The sequence below is a fragment of the Vombatus ursinus genome, unplaced genomic scaffold (assembly GCF_900497805.2).
Source record: "Vombatus ursinus unplaced genomic scaffold, bare-nosed wombat genome assembly UNPS02014802.1, whole genome shotgun sequence".
Taxonomy (NCBI): Eukaryota; Metazoa; Chordata; class Mammalia; order Diprotodontia; family Vombatidae; genus Vombatus; species Vombatus ursinus.
The window spans coordinates 10,242,860-10,269,695 of record NW_020954580.1 but is presented as its reverse complement, the minus strand read 5'-3'; the positions used below and the strand labels follow the sequence as shown (position 1 = coordinate 10,269,695).

Below are 26,836 nucleotides of genomic sequence, written 5' to 3'. Positions count from 1 at the left end.
TCTGCCCAGTGACATGGGGGGTGACTGCATGCCTCCAACTTCTACTTAGTGATTCCCGAATTTCATTATTCCCTTTCCAGGTCGATCAATTATCTGTCTTGCCAGCCTCATTATTGCACTTTTGCCTTCCTACAGCAAGACCATCTTACAAAAGCACCAAATTCACAGGCAGCATATTCTCTAGACTCTGGCTTTATAATGGCAGATAGGATAGCTGCATATTTTCCAGGTGGGAAGTGGACTGTGAGACAAATGAAAAACCCAAAAGACAGAGTTTCTAGGTAATTAATGAGAAATTTATTAATTAGGCTAGCTGATAATTAATAAATTGATGATCAGTGGTTTCTCTTGGGAACCAAGAAAAAACCATGGAGACCACCAAATGCTTAAATACCTTTGGGGGGGTGGAGAAGGGGGTGAGTGTGCCCTAATAGATGAAATCAACCCTGATTGGTGAACAACAAATGAAAGGGGTGGAGTTTCAAATGAGGAAGTAGGCTAAAAGCCTTCAGCTCCTCCTGCTGAGAACATGACTTGATCATGAGACTCAGTCACTTCCAGCAATCTAGAAAAAGGAATCCATCTCTACCCAGACCACTCTGGTTGGTTTTCTCCTTCGTGAGCTGAGTTACCCTAAACTCCAATGGAGGGGTTTAACGGCATAAACTTGATGCTCTGGGACTAGAATTTACCTAGATTAGATTCTGTTTACACTCTAAACAGAAGTAAGGTGTCTTAGTTGGGTGGCATCCTGGCCAAGATCTAGGAGCATGTTCCCAGAGAATTTGGGGAATCTCATCTATTAGCAATGCCTTTAGAGACTGACTGGTCTGCAGGGGCTGGTCTCTGAATGAGGAAATAGAGAGAAAAAACCTTAACCCTAATTTAATAATTGGTTGTTAATGTAATAGAAAAATAATTTCCCTCAACTGGAGATTTACACTTACATCTCATGCCTAACAAGAGAATTTAGTGGAGGTAGCATGATAGTCAGAGGGCTTAGGTTCAGATCCTTCCTCTGATGCTTACTACTTCTGTGACCTCAGGCCTGTTCTTTAACCTCCCAAGGCTTTAGTTACTTCATTGCCAAATATGCGGGTTGGCCTAGGAGACCTCTAAGTCCCAGTTCTGATCCTGTGTTTAATCTCAAAGCTTCCAAATAAATAGCACAAGATCATAGCTGGAGGATTAAGGGCAGCAGCTCCAGTTTCTGTCCATCATCATCACCATCATCATCATCATCATCATCATCATCATCATTATCATCATCATCACAACTTGAATTTATGTAGTGATTTCAAGTTTATAATGTATGTTACATGCATTATCTCATGATTTGCTCTCTCTCTCCCAGACTGGAAAATCTAAATCTGGTGCAGAATAATTCAGTAAAAGGAAGGGCTCCATCACCATGGAGAAATTGTGATTCTGCTCAGGTGGGAGAGGTCATTCATTACGGGGTGATGATGATTTCCATGGGGAATGTCTTGCTGCTTACAGGCTGCTACCTCGGTTTGCTGCTTTCACCTCACATTGGTGGCTCTTGCTGAGAGATAGCAACCAAAGTCACTCCAGCTAGCCTTGATCTGCAATGTGGTACAATTTTGGAAAAAACAGACAGTAACCTCCAGGGATGTTTCACCATTAGTGCAAAATCTGCCAAGTTTACAGGCAAACTTAGAAAAAATTGCGTAATTACCTCCAAGTCCTACTAGGACTCCTGTCCTTCCCAGGTGCCCAATGCCAGCTGCTGTCCCATCTGGGTACCTGCGTGACCAAATTGGCCTCTTGGTCTTCTGCATCAGTGAGCAATTATTATCTCTAGCAAGATGGGGATGGTCCTGATGGCACAGGTGAGAGCAAAGTTGAAGTGGCTCTAAACTTCTGCTGCTTCTACAACCTAGTTTTTGTTGATAAGAGCATCATTTAGAAATATTCAGTGAAGGCCAGATGCAGGCTTTTCTGCCCAGCTGCTATGCTGGTCTATTTCTCTGTGTTGTCCACTATGTTGTGGAGACAGAAGTCCCAGACAAATAGATAATGCTACAGGTTGTCGTTACAACTGTCATGAATAAATTCAATAAAGGTAAACTGAGGTACATACTCTGAGCAAAATCAGTTTATTAACAGTGATGCATATAATTATTAACAAAGTAGGTCAGACTGGCCATCTCAATAAGGCCAGAGACCCCAATGAGAAGTGGAAGACCCTCTTTATTCACATGCAGGAAAGAAGGTCTAGGAGCACTGCAATTGGCTATACCAAGAAAAGTGGGTTGGCATTCAGGGGAGGGTAATCAAACTCCTCTCTGTCAATTAAGAAGTGTTAATTGTTTTATGGGACTCATCTGCCTCTCATAATGTTTGTTAGGAGATCAGTATTCCCAGGCTTGCTCTCCCCTTGGAGATCAAATCTCCCCTAACTGTAGAGGGACAGTCAAGAATAGACATGTCTTTGGCATCGGGTTAAGCTGGTTAGGGTTTGCAGACAACAAGCAAATGTCCCAGGAGCTTACAGTATGAGTGGTGACAACATTCTCTTTTAATTATATCTTTAAACTAACTCAAAGGGAAAACTGTATTCTTGAGCTTAACTCAAGGATGGAGAAATGTGTCTTGAGGAGTCACACAAAATGAGGCAGTAATACAGAATAGGGCCAATTATAGAATAGGATCAATTAGTAAATAATACAGAATTATTTTAATTTCCTCACAACCAACTTACTCACTTATTATCCCAGCAGTTTGTTTCCAACATAGCCCTCCCCATCTTCTGGAAAAGTTTTCTTCCTCCTTCTCATTAAGGAATGGACTTATTTAGCTGAAGAGTGGGCACAGCAAATGCTGGCCATGCTCCAATCTGAGGATATGTTCATTGATAGCCTGTATTCCTTAGCCCTTTCTAATCAATCAATGTGCATTTATTAAGCACCTCCAGTACACCAGGCACTTCCTAAGGAAACATCCCCTGCCCTCAAGGACCAACAGATAAGATGATATACACATACCTAGGCATACTCAGAACAGATATAAGGGAACCAGGCTGGGTTGGAAGGAGCACCAGCAGCTGACTTCACATAGAAGGTAGTGCTTGATGTGAGTCTACAAAAAAAACAAAAAACAAAAACAAAAACCAGGAGATCCAAGAGGTAGAATTGAGGAAGGAGTACAGGCATGGAAGACACAGCCAGTGCAGAGATAGAGACCAAAAATGGAGTGTCTCATGTGAGTAACAGAAGATCAGTTTGGTTAGAGTGCATGGCAAGGGAGTAATGTGTATTAAAACTGGAAAAGTGGGTTGGGGGTTTACTTGACAAAGAGAGGAGCTTATATTTGGACCTAGAGGTTAAAAATATGCCAAATGTATAAAATTTGTGCATTTTATGAGCAAATTCTAGATAGCCAATATACATGTTTCCTCAGAATTACAATAATGGCTTCGGTAAATCTGATTGGGAGGAATCTCACCCCTAGCATTCAGCTTGAATACTAGAGGTTTTCAGCAGCACTGCTTAATGGTACAACCTGATAGCAAATTCTTTTCTAGCTTAGTATTAAAAGCTATACTTTGTGATAGGGTGGAGGAAAGTCTTCCTGGATCTCTGCTGGCTGAAAATATCCTGAAAAATGTCCATTGCCTGGGTTTGGGAGGTTTATCAGCATGAGTTCAATCATTACTTTCACCCTAGCACAATTTTGGGCATTCGGGGAGGGCTTTCATTCTCCCAGCAAGAATTAACCTTTAGGGACAGTTAGGTGGAGCAGTGGATAGAGCACCAGTCCTGGAATCAGGAGGCCTGAGTTCAAATCCAACTTCAGATACTTCACACTTACTAGCTGTATGACCTGGGCAATTCACTTAACCCCTAACCAAAAAAAAAAAAAAAAAAAAAGAATTAACCTTTAAACTTGGAAATTCTAGGGAGCAAAAAAATTTGAGAGGAAAAAACAAACAAAATTAAAAAGAAAAGATCATCAATGAAATATTTTTAAATGCATAGAAGAAAACAAAAAAAAAGTTTAAATGGGGGCACAAACACAGCAATTTGATGACTACCTTAATTTAAAGTGCACTTAAACTATAGGAGTTTATGGTTTCAAAAACAGTCTTTGTTTGTTCTTTGTATATTGAAATACATTTGATGATCATTAAGTTCATAATAAAAAAAAGAAAAGAAAAAAGAAAATTCTTAGAAGCAGTTAAAAGTCTCTCATTACTTTTTAAAAATGAAGCAAAATAATCTGATCAAGACTCATCACTCCCCTTCTTTCCACACAGCTAAGCCAATGTGGGTTCACAAATATAATTAAATAATGTTAACAGCAAACAGAAAGGAAGTTTGCAGAATATCAGTCAGCAATACCAGTAATTCAATACTCATGTTTTCAAACTAACTATTAGATTTCAGAACACTTTCAAATTAGCTATCTCTTTTCTAACTTACCTAACCATGGTTCCAATTAAGTGGAACTATCATTTCATTTTGTATGAAGCAACTAGCTAATGACACAGTGGATAGAGCTAGGCCTGGAGTCAGGAAGACCTGAGTTCAAATCTGACCTCAGATAATTACTAGCTGTGTGACCCTAGGCAAGGCACTTAACTTCTCTCTGTTTCAGTTTCTTCAACTGTAAAACAAGGATCATAATAGGAACCACCACCAAGGTTGTTGTATGGACCAAATGAGATAAAATTTATAAAGCACTTAGCACAGTGCCTAGCACATAATAGGCACTATGGAAATACATATTCCCTTCTTCCCATCTAACAATGCCAATGGTAACCTATCCGTGTCTACACATAACTCTGATCCACATCTTCCCACAGCTTTGCCACAAAAGTTCCCCTCCGTGTCCTAGTTCCCCTAGTGGGGAAGATTCTTTTCTTTCTCTTGACATCATGAAGATAACAATGGAGCACATAAGCAGCCCATCAGTTAGTTATCCTACACTCTTATGACCAGCCTAACTTCTTCACTCATACATTTCTTTAATTAAAACCGTTAATTCACCGCTTCGTAATTTCCCAAAAGAAGAAAAAAATTAAAAGGTATGGACAGAAAGGTGGCTAGCCATATCAGACACAGGAATTAAATAAACATACTTGTTCATATTTATTTATAATATATATTTTAAAATAGGATAAATTCTATTTATTGATATTTATTTATTAATTTCTAAATATTTGTAAAAGTAGACTTTCCATTTGGCAGTTTTTAAGAACAAAATTTAATTTAATCGGTATTGAAAAGCTAAGGGCACTTATTGGCTTTCTGGGACCAGTTCTGCCCAATTGCATCACCTGTCAGCTTACTGGTTAGTAAGGAGAGTTTTTGAGGTTTTGCATAAGGTCCACTCCCTACATGACTATTGGAAATTCTAGCAAATGCAGGAGTGAAATGGGTCAAGCATGGAAGGAATGATTCATTGCATAGGAAGCAAAGTTTCTGTCCATACCTCTAAAATCCAGAAGAATTCCAAGGTCATCTTAAGAGTATGGGTTTGGACTAAGGTATACCAGGAAAGCCAGCTCTAATTCAGATGTAATATTCTTAATAATAATAATTCTAAGTAGGACAAGCATTGTTATCCCCATTTTACAGAGAAAGAAACTGATATACTGAAAAGTAAAGTCACTTGCTTACAAAGAGGAAGAGAACAAGCATTAAAAAGTGGCTACTGTGCTAAGTGCTTTTACAAATACTATCTCATTTGAGATTCACTTCAATCTTGTACAGATAAGGAATATTTGAAGAAAGAGTTGAACTCAGATTTTCCTGAGTCCAGGTCCACTATTCTATCCACTGTACCATAATCCAAATAGTAAATAGTGTGTAATTGAACAAGCCTTGGTCGTTGCAAAAGAAGATCAGGAAGATAGGTCAAGTTTTGGTTCCTTTTAATTGGGCTGGTTGTGGGCAGATAAAGGCACCTGATAGAGTCAAGGGGTCAGAAGTTCTCTTATTTTCCTTACTGCCCCCATATCCACTATGAGAAGGGTCAGGACCCAACAAAATAGAGACTCTCCAGAATTGCCTGATTATCCCCAAACACAAGCTTGGACTCAATGATCTCTAAGATACTGTCCCATTCTGACTTCAGGACTGAGGGAACAAGGTTACTCCAGGCTCATTCTATTCATCAGATCTATAGGATTACAGATTTACAACTGGAAGGAATATTTATAGCTGAGAGTTCAACTAGTGCAAGAATTCTTAATATCAAGTTCATAAACTTGGATTTAAAAATACATATTCTGATAATTATTTCAATGTAATTGACTTCCTTTTCAATTCCCTGTATTTCATTTTTAGCATTTTAAAACGTTATTCTGAGAAGGGATTCCTAGGCTTCACCAGACTGTCAAAAGGGACCATGGAACACACACACACACGAAGGTTTAGAAGCCCAGACTTAGTACAATCCTTATCCTATTTTATAGATGAGGAATGTAAAACCCAAAGACTTTCACTCAGTGAGTTGCCCAAGCACCCCACAGGTAGTAAATGGCAGAGATGAGATTTGAATCCAGCCCCTTTGACTACAAATCCAGCAATTATGTTTCATCCATTCACATTTGGGATGTCTCTAGGATTCCAGGAAATAGCCTGGGCTCTAGGGTACAGTAACTCAAAATTTTTTCATTAGCCTCAACGGTGTCTCTTATAGGGTGGTTAATCACCTGTTTCAGTCAAGAATTCACTGGTAGCACTTCCCATGACATGTGCAGGGCACCCATTCAGAAGTGGGTGTAATAATATTCAGCACTTTGAGGACCTGTTAAAGTAGAAAGGAAAGGCAAAATGTTAATATATCCATTAGAGTCAATTTTGGAAGTGCACTTACCTATCGCAGAGGCATTTTGTAAAGATTAATTAGATAGGAAAAAATCTGTAAAGGCTTTGAGACCAAGGCCAGGTACAATATACAGGCCCAGTCACCCTATTACCCTCTATTGTTATTAATGCCCATCTTTTAATAATGATTATGGCCAATATTCCCTGAATACCAAGCATGTGTAAGTGGCTATGGGAAATGTTGACTTAGACATGGCTGTTGGCTATTGGTCAGGTAACATAAATTATTTTAAAATTGCCATCACAGTGACAGAAGAAGCTAGCACACGGTCTTTGTTTCAAGTGAGGATCATGTTTTTGCTTAAGATAAATGATATCTTGCATCATTGATTCCAGATCTAATATAGGAAATATCAAAGTCTTTCAAAATGGTAAAACATTTTTTGGAAAAGAATGGGAAAGGCAGAGACGTTTTTTTTTTCTTTTCCAGAATACATAATCATTTTTTGGCAATTTTGTAAAATTAAAAAAAACAATCAATATTAGTCAAATTAAAATTCTATTTGCTCCTCATAAAAAAAATTAACGAAGTCAAAGACTCTCACATAACTCCATTAGTGTATATATCACAAGCATGTGATCATATCTATTATTTCTGTTCTTGTTACAAAAGTGAATTAGCTAAATGTTTGATAAAAGATTCATTTTTACAACTGCCATCAAAGAGAGAAAAATGTGTCCCATCATCAATTAGAGTTTTCTGCATAGGTATAAGTAGGGTGGAGCCATTCTAGCTTTCTCTGGGTGTACTGAAATTTTGAGGGACACTGAGAACACTGTCAGTCCTTCAGAAGCAGAGAACCAGCTGAGCTTGACACGCTGAACAAGAATAGGTTAGCTAAAAAAAGGAAACTACCAGCTAATGGCTTCTCCCACTAGCACTTCCCTATATGCCTGGTGATCCCTTCCCCATCTCTTGCCTTTACTCTGTTCCTTTTTCCCCAGGCATCTCCCTGAAAGGTGGGAGTGGCTTCTGTTGTTCCAGTATCTTTACCATTTCCCATCTCGACTGAATCAAATGCACATTAGTTATTGCCCTTCCTCCCAGGCATAGTCTGTGCTTCTTGCCCTAAGTGCAAAACTGGTGAGTAGTACTATCCTGGTGTTCTAATTCTCATTGTGTATGTTAGAATCTTAAGGTTAAGGAAGAAGAGTTCAAGTCCCCATCCATCCATGCCCCACCCACACACAAACAAAAGTTTTCTGTTCAACTGGGAAAACAATATATTTTGGAAACAGTCTCTGTGTTAGATTCACTTGGGTTAGGTAAAGAAAATGAAGGGTATACCAATGAAGGGGGAAAGTCTACTCATTCACTAGGGAATGACCTATCCCTGAAAATAAGTCTAGTGAGGTCAACCTAAATGATTTCTTTCTCCTCTCAATGTTTTACCTTTGATTTCAACTTCTGGCCAGGCATCTTTACTAGGCAGCATTTAGAAATAGCTGTGGCATTTTGTGCAGAGATGCCAATACCCAGGCAACTTAGTTTGATGACCATATGTTCACTGTGCTCGTTGCCTGTCAGCCAAATGCTCCTTACCCCTTGTTTGTTCTCACCCTTATTAGCTCCTCCAAGTCTCCTGAATCTTAATACATTCCTTCCCTTCTCAATAATGTTCTAGTGAGAAGTATGAAAAAGTACTATTTTATTCTAAAAGTGGTCACAGTAGGAGTGATTTTGTACTACTATGTGGCAGTTGTCATTGCCAATGATAATTAGTTCAATTTTTTTTCAAAGTGTAATGTTCACATCCAGGCATAGTTAAGTGTTCTAAATACCAAATGTCTAATGATGAAAATTCATTGTTCAGGCTCTCAGAAATGTCATTTTGTCATATGATTTTTATTGTGAAACCTAGAGGCTGCAAAAATTATGAATCTTTTTGTTTGTTTCAGGGTAGCACTACTTTTTGACTATCTTTAGTTTAGACATCAAGATCACTGAGCATTGAGAAACATTGAGCATGCATGTAGAGAAATGTTTTTTATTAGAGGACTTGGCAAAATATTTTAAAAATAATTATTCCTGCTATCTTTTTGTTTTTTACATGCCTGAATTTCCCAATGCATTTCTTCTCCTACTCCCATCCTCAAAGATACATCCTTAATAATAACTAAGAAAAGAAAAAAGAAAACAAGTTCCATAAAATTAAACAATATATAAAAAAAGTTATCTGTGGTATCTCACAGCAATGTTCCCCCACTTCTGTAAAGGAGGTAGAGAGGGGAAAACATTTTCTCATATCTCTTCTCTGGGGACAAATTTGTTCACTATAATTTGACAGCCTTCAGTTTCATTGGTTTTGTTCTCATTCTTTCCACATATACTTTAAAGTTATTATGTATATTGTTTTGCTAGTTCTATTCATTTCACTCTGCATCATTTCATATAAATCTTTCCAATCTTCTCTAGGTTCATGAGATTCATCATTTCTTACAACACATTAATATTCCATTATATTTTCATACCACAACTTGTTTAGCCATTTCCTAATCAACGGACATTTACTTTGTTCCTAAGAAAAAGGATACTATAAATATTTTAGTGTATATGAGCTCTTTATTTCTGTCATCAACCTCACCTTGGGATGAGGTGAATGAATTATTATGGCAACATACCTTGGCATGGTACGTCTACATGACTAGATGAAATTACAGAATTTAAATCCCATTATCTCCTTATGACAAAGCATTTAATATCATGCAGTGAATGCCCAAGCAAATGGTGCCTATTCCTTTAAGCCCCAAAACCAAGCCGTATGTGCCCTTTTGTTAGGAATGCAATCCTGTGACAGCACAACTCCAGTGCCTATTCTATTCCAGTCAGCCTAGTCTTTGGCCATCAATGACCATAATGTCTGTTATGATGCCATGGCATTCCTATGGCTCCATTAAAGAGCCATTCAGGTAAATTCTCAGTAGATTGGTTTGACTGAACAATCTCAGCTCCAAATAGACTCTTGGGCCCACCCTAAAGGGGAACCCATGGATTAGCCTTGGAACTAAGTCGGGTCAGATTAAAATAAACTAGGTTGATCCAGATCCCCATACTCATAACAGAGCTAACATCAGACTAATGTCCAAAGCTTGGAAATAGGGTGAAATTTATTCCAATATACTTCCACTGCCATTTGCATCACTGTTCAGCCTTCTCAGCCTTTAAGGCATTGAGAAATGGGAGAATCATAAAGGACCACTGATACATCAGAATCCTGGGGGGAAAAAATACTAAGAATCTTATATCTAGTCTTTCTCCTCATGTAACAAGGATTGATTTTTTTTTAAATGAAAAATAAAAAAATAAAAAAAAATTCTGGACACATAGAAGGACATTGAAACCTAGGCTCCAGAGAGATTTCAGAGAGGAGCTTAAGAGCAAAAGTTTATTTGTCAGGTCCTTGAGTTGTACTTTAAAAATACAAAATCTCGTACGTATTAGTTTGATTGTATTAAAATCTTATTAGCATGAATTTTCTTCCATTATCATGGCTGTGAACTCATTCTCTATCCCTGGACAAGCATCCAGCACAATTCTGAAGGCACCAAATAAATTATTTTTCTTCTCTTATTCTACATTAGAGTTATCAGTTCTTCCAGATACGTTCACCGATGTAGGTTTCACACTCAGATTAAAGAGAAGCTTAGATTCTTAAAATGTCTTCCCAATCTGAAGGTGATGTCAAAGTGATTCTAGTGTTGTTGTTGAATCTGCAAAATGTGACCCATTGATGTTTCACTGTTAATGTTTGCTTGCCAGCAGTATACTAGCTATATCAATTAGTCAGACTTCACTCTTTCCCTCTTGTTGGATCTGAAATGCCACATGATTTGCCCTCTCTCTTTGATATTAAGGCTCTCCGTCATTACTTGACAATATGTTGAGTACATTTCACGGGCTTAAAACATCAATACAGAAATCTTTTATCCTGAGCCAATATTTTCAGGAGTATTTTTCAACCTCAAATTGGTAGAGAAGAAAGGCTTTTGATTTCTTAAAATTAGATACACAAGCAAGACTTGCAATTCCTAAACATCTACCATATCTTTTCTTCAGAACACAAATATTCTGAAGTTCTGTCTATATGTTATAATAGAATTTTAGGACTAGCAGGGAACTTAGACATTATCAAGAGCTACCTCAGTCAGAATGCCTTTCCTGATTTCACCAAATGTTAGTTTGTACCCCACTCCCCGCCTCCTTTTTCCTCATATTTCTTTTGTACATATCCTGAAATTATCTGTAAACATGAAGTGTACCTCAAGGAGAATATAGGCTCCTTGAGGGCAGCAGCTCCCATTTTGGATTTGTATCTTCCTCATCTAGTCTAGTAGCTAATATATAGTAGGGGCTTACTAAATGCATGTTGATTAACAAATTCATAAGGTTCAACCATCTAATTTCACATATGGAAAAACTGAGGACAAGAGAGTTGAAGTAACTTATCTAAGGTCAAAGTTAAGAGAGCTGGGATCTAAAAGCAGGTTATCAGACTATAAATCAAGTGCTTTTCCTAGAATGGCACATGGTCCCACTCTTAGATCACTTGCAATCCGAACAGCTAAGTGGCACAGTGGATGAAGTGTTGAATTTAGAGCCAGGGAGACATAAATTCAAATCTTGCCTCAGACATTTATTTATTAGCTGTGTGACCCTGGGCAAGTCACTTAACCCTATTTACCTCAGTTTCCTCATCTGTAAAATAGAGATAATAATGGCACCTGCCTCACAGAGTTGTCGTGAAGATCAGATGAAACAATATATGTAAAACACTTGGCAAAACTGAAAACACAATATAAATATTATTATTATTATTACAAAGATAGTTCATTAGTTAAGTAGGTAATAGTGATTAAAGACTCTTCAAAGGAATCTTATCTTCTACCTTTGTAAGCCTATGTAGACTGTAGGTCAAATCTCACTATGATAAACTCCATTAAATGTCAGATATTTTCCTTATGTAAGTATATTTTAATAAATTCTAGAAACAGAAATCTTATTTTCAGCTCTAATAGCTGAAGTCTATCATGATACTTAGCTTCTCTGTAATGCATTCAGAAAAGAAAGGAAATATTCCAAAAACAGTTTGAAGGGGTGGAGGCAACTTTCTGACTATTTTCAGAACCACTGACCATCTGGGCCCAGGATTCTGCCAAAGCTTCACTATTGAGGTGCCACCCTAATCACATCTCCAAAGGTCTCAGATACTCTGAGCTCATTGAGAGTTGCCAATAGCAACTATGAAAACCACAAGTAAGACCAACACTGCCAGTTGGAGACAGTTATTCAGGCAGTTTCCATCTTAACTGGTCAACTAGTCTTAACCTTTAGATAGGACTGAACTTTTTCCATTGAAAGAAACTGTTTAAGACCACTAGACATAAAGGTTCCCCTGTCAGTATTCATTTCCTAAGTTTAATGATCTCCATTCTCAGGATTCCACTTAATGTTTAACCTCAATTCCTCAGCATACAGCTTAAGAAGGTAACTACGTGCATGGTTCAGTAGAGAGAGCACTAGATTTGGAGTCTGGAATGTTATTATTGTTCAGGACCCCATTTGGTTGTTTAGTTGTTTTTGGCAAAGCTACTGCAGTGGTTTGCCATTTCTTTCTCCAGGTCATCGTACAGATGAGGACACTGAGACAAACTGGGTTAAGTGAGTTGCCCAGGGTCACATAACTAGTGAGCGTCTAAGGCCGGATTTGAACTCAAGTCTTCCTGACTCCAGGCCCAGTGCTTTATTCACTGAACCACTTAGCCGCCCTTGGAGTTCAAATCTAACTTCAAACACTAGCTGAGTGACCCAGGAGGAAGTCATTTAGCCTCTTGTCTGCCTCAGTTTCCTCATCTGTAAAATGGGCATAATAATAACACCTAGTCCCAGGATGATCATAAATTAAATGAGATCATATTTGTAAAATACTTTACAAACCTTAAAGTACTATATGGATACTAGCTATTATTATTAAATGAATGCTAACTAAAGAACAGAACAGATGACCAGGGACAACATACACTACAACATCAGTTAGGTGTGATATAATGTGTGTAAGATAATAGCAAATGCCAACCAACTGAAAATAGCCCAGAATAGCCAATCGTGGGACAGGGAAAAGAATACTGACTCTATAGTCAGTGCATCTGGGTCTGAAGCCTGTCTCTGCCTTTTTACTACTTGTGCCATCTTGGACCAGGGGTGGCGAACCTGCAGTCTTGAGGCCACAAGTTTCCTCATCTGTAAACTTTTGAAGTTTGGAGTCAGTTAAAGGGTGACACTTGAGGACCTAGAGGGCCTCGAGACTGTAGGTTCCCCATCCCTAATTCTTGGACAAATGACAACCTCCTTCTGACTTCAGCATCCTAGGCAGCTAGGGAGTGCAGTATAGGGAATGCTGGACCTGGGGTGAGGAAGATCTGAGTTCAAATTCAGCTTTAGATATTTAGACCCTGGGCAAACCACTTAACCTGTCTGCCTCAGTTTTCTCATATGCAAAATGGAAGAAACATAAGATACGCACATTTAGAAACATTTCCCTTCTGAATGATCATATGGACTATTTGTGCCCAACCTATGGTAAAGCATTCTGAGAATGTATTGGTATGATCAGTCACAATCTGAAACACTGTACATTGATGCCCACATCGTGGTGTCATGTTGGTCCTCTTCGAGCACATAGGACAAAACAACAACAAAGGGGAATAATAATAACACCTATTTCCCATGGTTGCCTTGCAGGGCTAAAATGAGGTGATGTTAGCAAAGTGTTTTGTAAGCTTTAAAGCACTGTGTAAGTAGAAGTTGTAATTATTAAATTTTATAAAAGAAGGAATTGAACTAGATGGTTTCTAAGGTTGCTTCCAGCTTTACATCAATGTTTCTTTGACATTATCCTTCCCATTTTCATTGTGCAAATCCAATCTTAAAAAGCGACAGCTTGGGCAACCAAAGAGTTAGCCACAGACTTGAATTCACTTGCAGAAAGCCTGATGCCTGAGTGGCCTTGGATATACAACTTTCCACAATAGAACAGGTGATGAAAGGTTTCATTACTATTCAGTACTTTATGGAACATAGAGAGTTGGATAAATAGGCTTCACTTCCCAGCATCTTCCTCAAATCTGGTACACAGTTTTTGATGCAAAGAGGAGATAAATTCCAATATGCAAATATAAACAAAGTGCCTAGCTCAGGAGATTCTAAACAAGTTGCCTTGAATATCTGCGTGGGAAAAGCAACTTCTGCACAAACACTCTTTACGGCTCAACTGCTCCAGAAAATACATCCCCGAGGGCTAAGCTGGGCCATTTGGAATGAAAACTGGCATAATAGGAAGACTTGGGGGTCTCTAAAGGTCAGTGGAATTTCAACCAGATGTTTGCCTCAGCCACAATAGATTTGGCAATAGGAGTGGTTTACATAGCCCATTTGCAGAATTAAGCGCAAATATTAAAAAAAAAACAAACAACCCTATTTACCCCTACATTCCAGCGGCCTTTCCTTACAGTTCGAAGTACTACTAACAGTCTCCTTTTGATCTTCACAACTTTGGCTGACTTTATAACAGTTCCCCTCATTTGCATTTAATGGGAAGAGGATGCTAAAGGATATACATTTCAGGGACATATTTAAATTAAGCATCAGACACAAGCAACGGAAGGGATTGGGGAGACCTGAGGATCATGAATTGGCTGGACCAATCTTCAATCCAGAGCCAAAGTCCAAGTTGGTGGAAGAAGCTCACTGGGACACTCTAAAGTGCTATTGATGCTGAAAGCTTGACATCTGCTGTAACATCTGCCCATTAATGTCATTATGTTAACATCTGCCTGATGACATTCCCTGGGAAATCAGTGTCCTTTGCACATGTTGAGTCAGAAGTAAGAGTATTCTCCAATCTGAATAATCTCCCCCCTCTGCCTCCTTCCATCCCCAACCCCTTTTTTAAATGTCTACGTTCAAAAACACATCACAAACCAAAAAAGTCAACGTTAATAAAATTTTGTACTTTGACCTCTAGACTTGCCTCCTCTTCTGTTTCTTTGTCTGCTGCTGTAGGCAGGCTGCCCCCCTCCTCCATTTTCAGAACACATATTGTCCTCTGGAGTGACAATCTTACTTTATTAAACCACAGTCATCTCCTTACTTGGAAATGAATGCTGTTGTCTAAACACCATCAAAGTTTCTTTTTAAAAAGACCAGGACCCCACTTCCTCATGTGGAAAATGATAATGCATTCCCCAGGATACTCCTGCACTCCTGAATGTCTCAGCACATCAGCAATACAGAGAACCTTTGGGGAAGTTCAGTTTTGGAGGTTGTTTATTTTGCAGCAATTGATGCTTGGACCAGACGGATGGTTTTTTCTCAGCTTTAAATTGCACTGCAAACCTCCAGGAAAAGAATATAAACAGTTGCTGAATTTGCAGCCTTTAAACAAAACTGCCTTTAATTTGAGGGGATTCCTTAATATTGCTTCCTATATTTTCCTTTTTTAGTGACTTCCTATTTCCCAGACGACTAGAAATTTGAAATATTTCCCACCTGACAAACTCATGCATATCCAAATAACCCCTCCCTTTTCAAACTTGGACAGTTTCCAAATGCAGCTATTCTGAAGCATGAATAAAATGTATTAATTTTCTTGAGTAACATGGACCCTGATAGAAGGAGTCAGAAAGAACTAGTGGAATTCATCTAAGCTAATGCTACCTCTGCTCTGTATGTGAGCACTCACTGCAATATCTACCTAAATCACCTGTTCCAACGATGGGTCAAGGATCCATGATGCATACTGAGAGAATAATAACAGAGAGAGTTGCTCAGACCTTTGATAGAAATGGTCATGGGACAATGAAGTGATTTTTAAGATCCATGCTCTCTAAATCATTCATTTCAGAGATGTTCCATTGCTCTGAAAGACTCAATTACTTAATGTCAAATTGTAACGTGGATAATCCATCTATTCTAATCTTGTTGCCACCACTTCCTATTCATAGTTTTTAAGTACCTGTGAGCATTATTCTATGTTCAGTGATGATATAAAAAATAGTACTATATTACTTTTTTTTCTTTTTTGATCTACATTTGTAATTTCACTGTCATAGGGCACTCCAAGTAAGGAAAACCCCTTCATCAGGGAAGATCATCAACTGTTAAATAACTTATAGCTTTAAAGAACTGCTTGTGTGCTTACCTTACACATTATTTCTATGTATATGAATTGTTACAAATGTCATAATAATGTCAGATGAGTATGTGGTGACCTCTATGTCTTCTGAAGAGTCAATCATCTGGTTTTTTAAGTACAGGGTACTTTGTTTCTTATTACTTCATTGTACAAAATGTGTGTGTGTGTGTGTGTGTGTGTGCGCGCTAAGAATTTCATTGATATACATGTCACAATGTGCCAAGGAGTCCCCTTACATTCTGAGTAAGGATGTGATTCCTATTCTGTTATGAGACTCAAATGAGACAATAGAAGCACTTTAAAAAGAGCAAAGTTTCATACAAATGTAAGATAAAATAATATCTTGAAAAATATTATTAACCCATAAATCAAATCTAGTTGTCAAATAAAAACAGAAAGGATTGAAAATTTCATAAATAGGCAGAATCTTACAGCCACTTACCAGAAGTCACAAACATCCCTTTCTAGAGTGGACAGGACTGAGGAGGACCCACTCAAGCAATTAAGCAATTGATCAACCAATAAGCAGTTGTTCGACTACTATTGCGCCTCAAGCTATGCTGGTGCTGACCTAGGTCCTGAATGCAGAGAATACTCTAAATTTTAAAACAAAACAAAACACAACCAAGCTTTTCTTTTCTTTTCTTTCTTTCTTTCTTTCTTTTTTTTGTGGTGGGGGAAGGTAGAGAGAGTAAAGGAGGAAAAGGGAAGGAGGTAATTCCACCATGGTCTTTCAGAGCTAACCCTTTCTGCTTAGTTAATTGGAGCACCAGGCTATAAATCTTGCATATTTGAGGGCCAGGAAAACTCTCCAGAGCCCTCAGTCTAAAATTTGCATGGGAGTTTGGCAATATTGAGTTTCCAAATAAAATGACTAATAGGCAGCCTTAGGGTGGCCTTGGAAAAAACAATCTTTCTTGAATCTTGCCGTCTTGATATGAAGTTTCTTGTTTGTTTTTTAGTTTTAATAAATAGAATTCTGAGGTGAGTGAGAGGCTAGAAGGCTAGAGAAAGGAATGATCCATATTCCAGAGTCACCCTTCAGTGCCTGAAATCTGATTGATGTAGTCCTTGGCAAGGAATAGGGACATCTCATTAGGGAGGGGCTATGCTCTTAGTTCAACTTTCAGTGCTGTTAGCCACAATTATTGGCATTTTAGGGGTATGTGCCCCAAGACTTCAATAGTGTAAAATGAGTCCACCTGATCAGAAAGGCTGTTTGCTTTGTCATAGTACAATATCATCCATCAGACTTCATAAAGCAAAGAATTAGAGCTATGAGGATGTCCATAATCCTGTCTAATTCCAGGGTAGGCAGAGGCCTGTAAGCAAACTATTTGTTGAAACAATGTTTTAAAGGCACTGCCAACTAAACATAGAGCATTTATAGCTTTGCACAATAGGAATCAGCTTCATTTATGCAGCAGGAAGATCATTTACAACAAATTTCTAAGAGACACCCAGTTTCAATTACAAAATGTTCAAATCAAGGCCAGAAATGGGAATACTTAAAAGATGCCTATTGAGCAATGCTAGATCACAGTTGGAATCAGGATTTTCAGGAACATCATATGAGTTTATTATGATAAAACCTTTTTTATGTAGTATTAACCCTTTTTATCACTGAGAAATAGAAGCCTAGAAAGTGGAGAGGATCTGGAACAAAGACCTAGGACATCAAGAGTCTCTAACCAGTAGACTATAGCTACTACTTTATCTGCTCTGACATGCTGAACTCTCTAAGGTTTACCAGTATTCCCCAAGGAATGGAGCCAGCAATAACATCTTTTCCTCTACTCCACTCAGGCATTTTATTGCCAGCTCTTCCCATCATGTTCAATACCCTTCCCTCTTCCTCATCTCCCACCCTATCTCTTAGGACCAGATGATAGCTAACAACAGATGTTTATGCATGGAATGGTTCCTAAAGGCTCCTTTTTATAGAGTAATTGTTAATATCAAGAGGTGGAGATGGATACTGGAGAGACAGAGAGGAATAAAAAGAGAAGGATGAGGAAGGAGAAGATGAGGAAGAAAAGGAAGAGGAGAAAGAGAAAGGGAAATAAAGAAAAAAAAACATGGAGAGGAAGAAATAAAAGGGAGAGAGAGGAAAGGAAGAGAGAGAAAGAAAAGGGAAATGGAGAAAGAAGAGGAGAGGTGGTAGAGAAGAGGGAAAGAGGTGTGGGAAAGGGAGTGGAGAAAGAAGGGAGATTTAAATATCAAGATTTGGATTTTAGCAAAGTATTCTCAAAAAGAAAACCCTGGGGAGGCATAGTAAAAGTATGATTGCTCCCAGAATATAGAGGAAGCCCAAAGACAAACAAAGGAAGGCTGTTTCTGAGTCTTTTCATAAGAATCAACCCCAGGCAAAACTGAAAACAAAAATAGTTTCCTCCTGACCTGCAGTCTCCCTTTCTACAATGGTCCTCTCCTTTTGAACTTTCCCTTCCTTCTGATGCCTAGTGTCAATCTGCTGCCCTTTGGCCATCTAGTCCCTTACCACCATCACTGATGGGCTCTGACTGAACTTGTCCTTCTTAAGTAGGACTCCAAGAATTTCCCCAGTCCAATGTAAATTTCTTGAGGGAAGGCGATGCTTTATTTTTGTCTTTGTATTGGCATATAGTAAGTGCTTACTATGTGTTGGTTGATTAGTCTTTTCCCTGTTTTCTGCTATAGACAATCTGATAAAATTAAGTAATGCTAAGGTGTTAATGGCCAATGATAACTGTATTGTTATTCCACCCAGAAACTATTTGCAAAGTAATCAGAGAATGTCATAACTGGAAACAACTTTAGAAATTATCTAGCTCACCCTCTTCATTTTATAACTAGGGAACAAGCTTAAGAGATGTGAAGTAACTTATACAACCATAGCTAGTAATTAGCAGAATCAGGACTTGAACCCAACTCTGTCATGGAAAATTCAGGCACAGTCATCATGTCAAGACTACTAGACAGGGATATTCATTGTTGAGGGTGCATGGTGGGGTTCCATATTCCCCAAACCATAGTAGGAAGGTGGTTTTCTAGAGTATTTATGCACACATTTAATGACTGAAAAAAGTGAGATACATTTTTGTTCGTAGCTTATGAAATTCCTTTTTAAGAGAAAATACAGCATGTCTAAGGCCAACCTCTAACCTGCACATGATGAGCTATTTAATTGTCCTCATTCAGTCTCATAAGCAATGACTCTGGATCCAAGCCAAGGACAGGGCACATAATAGAAAAGGCTATTGACCTCCTGCATAGTCTTTCCATCATACTTAATTATTCCAGACAAACGTTGGACTTCTGAAGAAAAAGGGAAAAAAACCCAAGTGGCTGAATTTCAGCCAAACCTGTAGAATGTGAATCATAAAATTACAGAATGTTAGAAGAACCTTAGAGATCAGCTAGTCCAACTACCCCATTTTACAGAAGTTATTGTTCAGTCATTTCAGTCATGTCCAACTGGGGTTTTGTTGGCAAAGATACCGGAGTGTTTTGCCGTTTCCATCTCCAGCTCATTTTACAGATGAGGAAACTGAAGCAAAGAGGGTTCAGTGACTTGCCCAGGATCACACAGATAGTACCTGAGACTGGATTGGACTCAGGTCTTCATGACTTCAGGCCCAGTACTCTATTCACTGTAGCTACCCCATTTTATAGATAGAGATACTAAAAACTTGAAGGAGCTAATTGGCTTGCCCTAATTCAAATAGATAACTGTAGAAGAACTGGATGTAGAACCTAGGGCCCTTGACTCCCAGTGTTTTTCCTGAATCAAAGTTAATCAATCCAGTGCTGCCTTCTCTTCTATATTGTTCTTCACCATTTTGCAACACACTTCTATATCAGTAGCATATTCACTGGTAGTCAGTGGGACTTCCCTGTAGCCTCAGCAAGTCCTTTATATGGGGCTTATCTCAGTTTAGAAATACTAAGTCCCTTGGAGGTCACAGGGGCCTGGGGTGTAGGTAGGGTGAAAAAGATGAGTCAGCATATAACTGTCAAGAAACTATTCTCACTTCTCTAGAGCCATCTGACCCCTAACCTCTCTACACGTCCAAAGGCAACATGAAAACAGATCTGGGCTCTTAAATGTCTTTCATCACTTATGATTTGGGATCTGTGCCTAGACATCTCCCCTTTTGAGGAAGATCTTAGAGTTAACATCCAGGCAAATTAGACACCAGAATGTAAAACTAGAAAAATAAGCTCAAATTTGTTGCTTTGATTTTTTTTTTTCAGTAGCTTTGGATAGCAGATTTTTCATGGACCACATTATAACTGAGAGAAGCTCACATACCAGTCTTCTTTACCCTTGCTCTTGCAAGCCGGGGCTTGTGGAAATGCTGCTTGATTTACAGGAGTGTAAACCTGCCCACAAACCACCCAGAGACTCTTCTTTCCCCTTTGCTGGTTTTTATTACCCTTCTCCTTTTATTTCAAATATAGCCTTGCAGAAGGTCTTGTGTGAGGGAGCTGAAGTACTTATTCACTGGATGCTCTCACATGGCTGTTCAAACATTTGACTGCTCTTTCTTGCTCTTAAAGAGGTATTCCATTCACACCTTGCTTTATTTCCTCAAAAATAAAAATAAAGACATCTGGAATATCTGGAGCCATTTGTAAAAACCCAGTATCTGATATTCATGGATTGCCTTTCTCAGAGGTACTCAGAGTGATCATACAAACCTGATCTAATTAAAATCTGCAGAACTCTGAAGTGGGAACAAGGATTAGACATTATTACTCTAAGTTACACATGGAAATGTGGAATGACAACAGAATAGGATATTTGCATTTAGAATGAAAGGGCCTTTAGCAATCATAAATTTAAAGCTAGAAGGGACCTCAAAGGTCATCCAATTTTACTCCCTCCTTTTATAGATATGGAAACTGAGGCCCCAAATGATTTGCCCAAGTGAGTAGGTGACTTATCCAAGGTCACACAGATAGTAAGTGGTGAAGATTATCTAGTCTACCCTTTATGTTTTACAGATTAGAAACCTATAGCCCATGGTTAGAATAAAAGCTACTGGATTCTTCCCTCATCCCTTCTCCTCCTACCAAACTGTTTTCTAATTGCTGAAATTTATTACAGGCCATGTTTTCATATTAGCTCCCATTTTAATATTTTGACCTAAGGGAATGCTAATGCATTCTTTTAGAACTACAACAATTGATCATGAAAAAATTTAAAATATAGTAATCATCCAAGTGGTACTCCAGCCATCTCCTGAGAAGCGAAATTCAGTGATGGGAACCTTAGCCTATACTCTGCCTTTCCTATGTCCATTTTTTTTAGCTGAGACCTTCTGAAATGCACCAGAGGCAAAGTTTAGGGAATTATGAGTTCCAGTCATCTTCAAGGTCCTCCTCTTTCAAAGAAGATAGCAGTTGTACTACAAAAACACTATCTCTCTCTCTCTCTCTCTCTCTCTCTCTCTCTCCATATATATATATATGTATATGTATAGATATAGATATATACATATAGATAGATATATCTATGGATTTATAGAGAGTTCTTGTAGTATAGCTCCTATCTATCTATATCTATCTATCATATATATGTGTATATCTATTCCTCTTTTTCTTGGTGAAGTTTTCTGCTTGAGCCACACCTGGGAAATGAGCATTTCTTCTGTTCTCAAAGATCACAGGATCATAGATCTAGTAGGACTTTAGTGTCCATCTAGTCCAAGTTGGTCACTTTTTACAGGTTAAGTGCCTTGCCTAAGTTCTCTCAGGGAGGATGATGTGACAGTGGTGGGGTTTTAACCAAAGTCCTCTAACTCTAATTTGCATTTGGATCACTCTGCTAGATCTCCAAGAGAAAGATCTTGACCCTTTGGTTGGTGACAGTTACCTATTAGACTGAATATCTGTATATACTTCCTCATGGAAGTGTACAGTATACAGCTATTCAATCTAATTCCTTCCAGGTAAGATTTATTCCCATTTCCTCTTATTCTGGGCCCCTGTGGAGATGGAGAACAGTTGATCATCATTCTCCATGTAATAACCTTTCATACTAAAAGACTTACTGAGTTACAACTCTGTCTTCTCATTCCAGATTAAATAATTCAATCCCTTTAACCTTTCCTCAGAGGTCTTATTTGCCAGCCTTTAGTTTAATCATTTTCATTGCACCCCTTTGGGCCCTCTCCAAGGACTCCACATCCAAATAGGTTGCTTTTGTAATGCAGTTTACTCTCCTGAGCAAATTCCCCTGATGTAGGGGCTTGGGTAGAGAGAAGCAAATAGAATTATTCACATTCCAAAGGAAGCCATTGCTAGGACCATGGGCAACTGAAATTCAACAAAAGTATATCTTAGAGCCCTGAAATCATATGTTGGTGGGGACTGGGGAGCTAAGCAAAAGTGATCAAGGTAATTGCAAATGAAGGTGTGTCCTAGCCAGACAGCATCCACATCCCATTGGTTGTTCTGCAGGACAAATATCTAAATAACTTTTAATGAGATAAAATGATCAAATGCCAAAGAGTGGCTGGATGTAGTTAGACTAACATGCTTCCAGGAGGGCACTAATAAAATCATGGTACTAAAAAAATTAATGAGATGAAAGAGGGTTTTCCAGTTACATTAAAATGCCCCGGCTGTGAGTGGGGCAGCTGAGTATTCCCTACCTCAACAATCGTACTGTGACTCATCAGGCCTGGTATCATGCAAAGGGGTTTCCTGGCACATCACTGACATCATCAATATTTCCTAAGCACCCACTGAGAGTGCAGAGTACTGTTAGTGGCACTCACAGGATGATGTTTAGAGATTAATCAAATATAGCCAGACCTCTCTATGATCTATTTGGTCACACATAGAAAAGGGAAGCTGTGGAAAAGGAGATATTTCCCCAAATTTATCCAAATGTACAGGTAGTAATTTGAAAGAGCCATTCTCTCCTGAGCCCAGCTCCCTTGCCTTGACCTTACCTGCATTGCCCTTTTGAAATAATCCAGGATTTTGAAAATAAACTCAAAAAAAGAGAAGAAAAAGAAATTGAAAGAATTAGAATAGGCAATGAGGAAACAAAGCTCTTACTCTTTGCACATGATACAATGGTATACTTAGAGAATGCTAGAGAATAAACTGAAAAACAAGTAGAAATAATTAAAATTGTCAAGATTTTATTTGACAGATTCTCCTCAACCTCTGTTGAATCTCAGAAAAGATTTGGAAGACCATATTTAACCCTTTTGTTGAATTCATTGGGTTGTAGAGACATGATGTTTTGTTTTGTTTTTCATTTTCATCTCCTCTCTTACATCTATGTCTCCATAAAAAAGATCATGGATGTATATATGGGGTGATTGGATAAGCACTTTTCCTCCTCTAAGATGATTATCAAAAACAAACAAACAAATAAAATCCAGTGAGTCAACTTTTATTCTTGAATTCAGTTCAGTTTTCATCGGGTCCTTTGACTTCTATATGGAACTGTTCTGGCTAGTAATTGTCTATTGACAGCAGCTTAGAGATGAAGAAAGGCTCCTGGGTCAAAGGTCTTGAAGAAACTTAGTTCTGGAATCAGCTCATTAGTCCAATTCACTATTTAGCCTTAGATGCTTTTAGAGCAGGGATTCCTGATTCTTTTTGTGTCATGGAACCCTCTGGAAGTCTGATAAAATTTATGGACCCCTAAAATAGTAATATTTTTAAATGTATAAAGTAAAATGTATAGAATTATGAAGGAACTCAATTATATAGAAATATAGTTACCAAAATATTAACACAAACAAGTTCATAAACCCCACACTAAGAACCCCTGTTTTAGAGTAATCTAGAACCATCAAACAGAGTCCTAGCAGGAAGTTGTGGAACTGACTCAGTCTCACTATTATGCTCAGTGATGAGGATGACAGAGAGACTATGGCTTACGTAGCCTCCATTGATAAAAATCATTCTCTCCTCTTGGAATAATATAGGGAAATCAAACAGCTGATTGAGCTCTGCAATCACCTCCAGTTAGCGCTTCCAATACGAATCTTATAGCCAGGCTTTAAGGGTCAGACACTTGTCCATGCTACTTTATGCACTTATCCCATAGGGTGAAGGAAAGAAACCTGAATACAGGTATATTGTGTGCATGTAGATAAGTCACCTCCACCAAACCAACCCAAATTAAAATAATAGGTGGCAGATGCTATGGCTTTAACAAGGCACTGATGGTAAGTATGTTTTGTTCCTTGAGTAACATTAAGTATTTTTTAAACCATAGGTTCAATTTTCAAGTGGGACTACAAAGAATATCTGATCTTACTTCTACAGGAGTAAAATGTCCCATTATAAATTCATGGCAACAGTAAGAAGGGAAGGGTGATAAGTATTGGTATACCTGGCCAAAGTCTTGTGTCATATAGGTAACAAAAAACTCACAGTGCCTGCTTAAGAAATAACATGGTTAGGGTTAGGAATACATCTGTATTCCCCACCACACCTAATGCTCCCATAACTGTATCTCTGATATTCCCAGTTATTTCAAAGCATCAGCAATATGGCCCATTCCCACTCCATTACTTGAAACTTGGGAAACAATCACATTTCTGTTTCATTTAGATCTGAAGTTCATCATCAGCTTAAGTTGTGTGTGTAGGTATGTGTGCATGCACATGGGGAAAGTAGAAATGTGGGGGGATTCAAGAATGAAAGATACGGAGAAGGAAAAGAAGGGAAGGCGAGGGGGAAGGAGGAGGGAAAGAGAGAAGGAGAAAGATGGGTAACAGAGAGTGATTGAGTGGGGACAGAGAGAGGAGGAGGAAAGAAGGAGGGCAGAGGGAAGGAGGGAGAGGAGAGGAGGTACAAGGAAAAGAGAGCAAGGAAAGAGAGAGAGAAAGGGGTAACAGAAGAGTGAGGGGGAGAGAGGAGGGAGGACAGAAGAAGGGAGAGAGGGGAGAGTGGGAATAAAGAAGGAAGAGAGCGGAAGGAGAGAAAGGGGAAAAAGAAAAGGGAAAGAGAGAGGGGAGGGGGACAGAGTGAAAGAGAGAGGAGAGGGGGAACTAAGAAGTGAGAAAAGAGAGAGAGAGAGGAGGGGGGTAGAGGGAGGGAGAAAGAGGAGAGGAGAGAGAGAGAATGAAATTGGAGAATCTTAAAAGATCCATCCACAGAGAGCTAGATGACGTTGTCAGGATTTTATGAACCCAAGAAAATAAAATTCTTGCTGACTTTGAAGTTATTCTTTTGGTGGTTGTTCTATGCAAATAAATAAATAAATAAATGCACATGAAGGTAGCCAACAGATTAAAGGAACTCCATTTATAAAATCAAATGAACCACTAACAACACTTGTTTGAGATATGAATAAATCATCCACCATGAATTATTCATTGTTATCAAGAAACATGCTGGGAATTCCAGGAACTGGGCTCCAAAAGGTGCTATAATCCAGGAGGTGACGGAGGTGCAGGCTTGAGAGGGCTCATTGTCTTCTATTGACACTGGGGAGTGAGAAGACAAACCAGATGGGGGTATCAGTCATCTGCTAGAGATAGCCATACTAGCCCTATTCTCTCATTTATAACTAAGTCTCTAGTGGCCTTCCTAACTAGAGGACAGAACCAGCATAGCTATCCATAGAATTCTAATTCAGCAAACTCCATGTGCCAAAAAGCTCTGCAATCAGCCTCATAAAAGCAAAGGAAACAAACCAAAAAAAAAAGCATATATATGCAGCCAGTGGTGGTGTTGGGTAAAAAGTGCCTGCAGCTGAATTTGAGAGAAAGACTAGAGATTTCCCAGATGATAAGCAACTCCATACAGTGACTTGCCTTCGACCTCCTCATACATGGCTTTGTTTTTACCCTACCCACTTTCATTAATTAATCTATTTCTGTATGTATTCCAGGTCCAAACTGCTTTGCAGGAACCACAATAATTCCGGCTGGCATTGAAGTGAAAGTGGATGAATGTAACATCTGTCACTGTCACAACGGGGACTGGTGGAAGCCTGCTCAGTGTTCAAAACGTGAATGCCAAGGCAAGCTGACTGTTTAAAGCAGAATCCCAACCAATGACAAGTCCACAAAATGAAAAAAAAAAAGTGTTATGGCTTCTACACTGCACATGTTTAAAACAAAACAAAACAAAAACTCCTGCCAGCTACACCTGGGTCACCAGCAAAACCTTTTAGGGTTGACAAAAGTGAATATTTTACTAAGAGGAAATTTCTCTCTTTCTCTTTCTTGCTATACCGAATATATACAGTATCTAGCTATATAACCCGCTTTTGTAAGTCCCAATGCTTGACGGTGACACAAGGACAGGATTTCTGAATCAGAAAGGAAGTACCATCCATTCACAGACGCCTTTGCTGGTGATGCCTTTGACCTGCCAATTTATCTTCAGCTGTTTAACTCCTTTTTACTCTTCTGTACATCAAACATGGCATTTTCCTATTGCAGGGTCCCTCCCTTTTTAGAATCTTGGGGACCAGAATCTATAGAATGAAAAAAAAGTTTTCAGCTGAGCCAAAATGCTGAGAAAAAGGAATGCCAAAATAGTGAGCATATTTACAACTAGGAGCACACCAAGACTCAGATTAATCAAACCACCCACATCAATCATGTTCATGTCCTGTGATAGGAAAAGAGAAGCAGAGACTGGAAGCAGGCACTAAGGAGCAGGGTAGGGACTGAGTGCTTTCTCCACCTGGTGGTGCCTCACACACTGAGGAAAACCACTTGAGTTTCAAACGTAAGATCTTGAAACTGCCAATGCATACCTAAGGTGGGAAGGAAAACCTGGACCCAAATACAGCCATGGCAAAGCAACAGGGTTCCA

At 38.7% G+C, this 26,836-nt stretch overlaps 1 protein-coding gene across 1 annotated transcript in view; it reads left to right on the top strand.

Annotated features, from left to right (window-relative positions):
• VWC2L (von Willebrand factor C domain containing 2 like) overlaps nt 1-26,050 on the top strand; it is a 167,617-nt gene extending 141,567 nt beyond the window's left edge. Inside the window, exon 3 of the mRNA XM_027873480.1 lies at nt 25,902-26,050. Within this exon, the coding sequence (XP_027729281.1) occupies nt 25,902-26,050 (149 nt within the window). The remainder of the gene's footprint in view (nt 1-25,901) is intronic.
• Nucleotides 26,051-26,836: the final 786 nt, after the last annotated feature.